Below are 4,638 nucleotides of genomic sequence, written 5' to 3'. Positions count from 1 at the left end.
CCCCCCCCCCCCCCCCCCAAAAAAAAACAGTGCCGAGTGAAGGGTGGTCAGTCATCCAAGAGACCTCGCGCTGGTCACAAGCCCTGGTCTGTCCAGGCCCCCCCCTTTCCCTCAAAGGGGAGCCACCTGGACGTGAGGCGTTGTAGCCCATGGAGGAGGTCGGCTGGGTCCTAAAGGGTAACAGGAGCTGGTGATGAGCCCAGAGCCCAGAACCAAATCCTTGGAGCATCCTGAACAGATGACTCGCTCCACCCCCTCGCCAGCACCTGCCACCTTCCACACCAGGCCCCTTTCTTCCTGCCCCGCCTCGTGTCTGAATCCCGAGCCCTTTAATGATCCTACCAGCTCATGTTTAATGAACCCTCACTACACACTATCATCTCTGTTTCAAACCCCTTAAACAAACTCACTCAGTTCAGCCTCCTGGTGACCCTACGAAGTAAGGCCTACTGTTAGCTCCATTTTACAGAGGAGGAATCTGAGCCTCAACATAAACTACTCCCTCCTAGCTGATCCCTTCCCCTGGCCATGCCCATTCACCAGGTCCCTGCCGTGTGCCGTATGCCCAAGAGGCTCCTGGGCCCCAGCATGGCCAGCCCAGCTCCCTCTGTTGCTCACATCCCTGATGGCCAATTCTCACTAGGTGAGCTCCTTCACTCCCTGCTCTAAGAATTCCTGAGATCATAATTTACACATAGGGACTGAGATGCCCGGAGGGGGAACAATTACCCCAGATCCACAGGGGAGACAGTCTGGGCCCTGGCCCCCTGCCTTGGGTTGTCTGGGAAGAGTTCTGCCTCCCACTGAGCTTTGTCACCAGAGTGTTCACAAGGGGCCCTGCCCTGCCCTCACCACCCGCAAAACCTGCCCCAGGCCCCCTGCCCAACTCACAAAACCATTGCCCATGATGCGGCAGAGCCCCTTGAGCGAGTCGCAGTCTCTGTTGGTGAAGTGGAACTGTGCCAGCTGGGAGTTGCGGAACAGAGGGCCCAGTGTGGTCTGAGGGTGACAAGGGTACAGCTGGGTCACCACTGGGGCATGAGGGTGCTCTGGGAGCGGGCTGGGGTGGGCTGGGGTGGGTCTCACCAGCAGCTGCTGCGGGATCAGCTGCATGATCAGCTTCTGTGGCCACTGGTCAGTCTCCCTGCAGGAAGGAGCTAGTCAGGGAGGGCCACCCTAGCCACCCGCCCACCCCAGTTCTCCAGGCACTCACAGGTTCTCGCCCTGGTTAACGTAGGCCTGGCAGGGTAGGGTCCGCTTCAGCTTCGCATTAGAGTCCGAGTAGGGTCTGCGTTTCTGAGGAGCAGCAGGGAGTCACCGGACACAGCCTCGATGCCCAGGCCTGCCACCCCACCCATAGGAACAGAGGGGATCCTGGGGGCCAGCCCCCAGCCCCAGTATGTATACAAGGGACCTGGCACAGACCCACTCGCTCACCTCCTGCCACTCGAGGACACCGCTCCAGGCTAGTAGCTTGTTGCTGAGCCGGTGCTCGCTCACAGCCAGACCCCCAAGGGTGAGACCAGGCGAGGAGGGACTGATGGGACCCAGAGCCCCAAAGACTCGGGCACCTTCCTGCAGCAGAGGAGTAGGGAGACAGAGGCTGGAGGAACTGCAAGGACAGGCAGTCTCCACATACCCCAGAGGGGATGTCCCAATATTCAGACCCAAATCCATTGCTAGGAATTCCCAGGGCCACATCTAAACCCCTGGCCCCAGCAATCAAGATCCCATGAGGCTGACCCCCATGTCCCTTTTCTGCCACCCCCCAGAACCCTTCCCATCCTAGAGACCACTGGTCACCTCAACACTGGCCCAATGGGTTCCTAAAAGCCATCAGCCAGTTCCCCCACTGCAGCCTTTGTTCAAGGTGTGCTTTCAGCCTGGAATGCCACCCTGCCCCCATAGGAGGTGCCACCAACTCATCTTCTGCAGCTTGATCATTTCATCAAGATCCAACTCAGAAGCCAACTCGCTGGGGGAGTTTCCTCACAGCCCCCACAAGCTGTGTCTGTCTCACACATTGGTTTGCCCTGGCCCTCCCATGCTCAAAACCCTTCTAAGGCTCCCCATTGCACGCAAGAGAAAGTTCAAACTCTTCCCTGTGGCTGGTGCCAATCTTTCCTGGCAAGTTGTGGGCCTCGCCTTGTGCCATTCAGGCTGACCCCAGGGAGGCAAGGAGGAAGTGACAAGAAACACACAGAGGAACAGAGCCATCCAGGAGAAAGACAGAGAAGAAGTGCGGAACCATTTGGAAGAGGGATGTAATAACACTTGGAAGGGTCTTGCATGCCAAAGCATTTGCAAAACACCAGGAGAACATTCCAGCAATAAAGCCAAGCAGAGCTACAAATTCTACTCACAGATGTTTTTAAATCAACAACATCTAAAAGCAAAAAAGGAAGGTTTGGAATCACCCTGGCAGCAGGAAACCAATGAAAATCTCAGTAGAAGGTGCCTCCAGGCAGGAAAAAAAAATGTGGTTACTTTTTATCAATATTATTACTAATGGGTATTTTCCAAATTTCCCATGAAACATCTGGAGATCTTTTGTCCTAGAATAATAACAGAAAAAATTTTATTTTGTGGGGGTTTAAAAAGAAAAAAAAGAAACCCTAAACAAGGCATGCTCTCCACCTGGACAAGTGATTCTGGGATTGGGACAATCGTACAAGATCAAAAAGAAAACAAGAAAGCATCTTGGTATCAGGTGTAGGAGTGTGTTTAAAGCTGGAGTGTCTGAGATGCTGAAGCAGAGTTGAAGCCCCGATCTGTTGGTACCACACGCACCTAGGATGTCCTGCATCTGAGGAAATGTAGTTAAAGCCCACAACTGGGGGTGTACTTGCAACACACAGGAACACATAACAGAGTGCTCGAACGTGGAATAGTTGGACTGCATGTGTGTTTTAGGACTATATAGATGTCCACACGCATATGCATTTACTGCCACTCAGATAGGTTTAAGATTATGTTAACAATAATCTTAACCACTTAATGGTTCAATGTAAGCTCCAGCTTACGTTTTAACAGCTGCTTGCCTGGGAGGGCAAGATGACCACGTAGGACTTGAAAGGTTTGGACCTGAAGCCATAAATTTAAAAACCAGGATGCATACCTGAAACCCAGGTATACCTGTGCCAATAGCAGATGAGCTCATCAAGGTGGGAGGATCACATTTAAGGACTAGGCTTAAATATAAACCTAAAGGAAATCTCACACCTGGGCAACTGCGTGCAAATTGGCATCTAATATGTTGTTTACTGAACAGGGATGCCCTCTTAGTACTGTGAGGGAGTTTTAAAGTCTTAGGATGTAAGTTTAAGAACCCAGGAAGCATTTTTGAACAACTAGATGTGAATGCTCCAGGAAGGAGGGAAAGCAGTAGCGTGATGGGGTATGTTTAAGTTCTGGAAAGGTGACCAGAGTGTGGGTATTTATGTTTAAGACACAAAGAAGCCTATTTAAGCCTCCTTGAGTACAGAACACGTTCGGGCGCTGTATTTAAGGTGAGCTTGAGCACAAACGCAGGGGATATCTCACATCCGGGCAAGCGAGTGCATAGTTTGTGCGTGAAACATCGAGACGTGCACTTTTATCACCCAGGTAAGCCTTTAGAATTTCTGAAAAGCATGTGCGTGCCTTAGGTGTGGGGAAGCTTGTGCAGCCCAATGTAACTGCAAAGCTGAACGTTTACGTTAAGATCTGGGCTCATCGTAATCCATAAACGCATCCCACATCTGGGCGAGGGTGCAAACCGTTGGTGCGCACGCCATGGACACCGTGCGGGCCTGCGGGAGAACGCCCCCGGGTGCGCAACATCTGGGCGCGCGCGTGCAAAACACGCCCCCCGTCGCCCGCCGCCGTCCCCCTCCCCCATTTTCAGATTTCCTGACAAGAGAGATCAACTTTCTAATTGGAAAAACTAGCGCGCGCGCCAGCCTTCGGCCCGCCAGCCAGCCCCCCACACTGCGTTTAAATCGGGCCGCGGAGTCAGCAGTAATTTGAGCCCGTCCCGCCCCCGTACCTCACCCCGGCCCAAACGCGTAACAAAGGGAAGAGCCCGGCGCGTACCACCGGAGGCTCCATGGGGGAACCCGGCCCCAGGCAGGACCACCTTTCGCACCACAGGAGACCCCAAAGTGGAAGGGGTCGCAGACAAAGGCGTGGGCCCAGAGGAGGGGCCGGCGGGGGCGGAGCCGTGGAAGGCTCTGGAAAAAGGGCGGGGGGCTCACCATGGGAGGGGCCGAGCGGGCCCGAATCCGCGGCGGCTGCAGGCCTCGGGGGCTGGCTGGCCAGGATCGCGAGCGGACAGCACGCACCACGAGAGGTCGTGGGGGGCTGCCGCGACCCCCGAGGGTGCCCCCAACGCCAGAGCGGTGCGGGGCGCGGCGCGGACGGACCATGGCGGGCGTGGGCCGAGCGGACTGGGGGCTGCCGGGGGCCACACAGGGGGCTGCGGGCTCCACCGAATGAGGGGCGCGGGTGCGCGGCTTCGGGGGAGACGGGCCGAGCCGTACCAAGCGCGGGGGACGCGCCGCCAGAGAGGGGTCGCCGCGGCTAAACCACTGCGGCGAGAGGGGGAGCCGGCGCGTCCCAGCAGCGTCCGCGAGGGGGCGTGGCGGGAGTGTACCAAAC

The 4,638-nt window shown here is 55.9% G+C and overlaps 1 protein-coding gene across 2 annotated transcripts in view; it reads right to left on the bottom strand.

The window, feature by feature from the left end:
• The window catches only part of PTOV1 (prostate tumor overexpressed 1), a 10,405-nt gene extending 5,997 nt beyond the window's left edge, over positions 1-4,408 (bottom strand). Inside the window, exons 1-5 of one of the 2 annotated variants that reach the window (XM_008590907.1) lie at positions 4,236-4,408; positions 1,438-1,575; positions 1,214-1,296; positions 1,087-1,144; positions 892-999 (exon numbers count right to left, since the gene is read on the bottom strand). In XM_008590907.1, the coding sequence (XP_008589129.1) occupies positions 892-999; positions 1,087-1,144; positions 1,214-1,296; positions 1,438-1,575; positions 4,236-4,406 (558 nt within the window). In that variant the 5' untranslated portion in view covers positions 4,407-4,408. Of the gene's footprint in view, positions 1-891; positions 1,000-1,086; positions 1,145-1,213; positions 1,297-1,437; positions 1,576-4,074; positions 4,090-4,235 lie in introns of those variants that run through there. The other variant, XM_008590908.1, reaches the window with a different exon arrangement.
• Between the last annotated feature and the right edge of the window lie 230 nt (positions 4,409-4,638).

This window comes from Galeopterus variegatus, unplaced genomic scaffold (genome assembly GCF_000696425.1).
Source record: "Galeopterus variegatus unplaced genomic scaffold, G_variegatus-3.0.2 Scaffold6449, whole genome shotgun sequence".
Lineage (NCBI taxonomy): Eukaryota > Metazoa > Chordata > Mammalia > Dermoptera > Cynocephalidae > Galeopterus > Galeopterus variegatus.
This window is presented reverse-complemented; position numbering and strand designations above follow the sequence as displayed.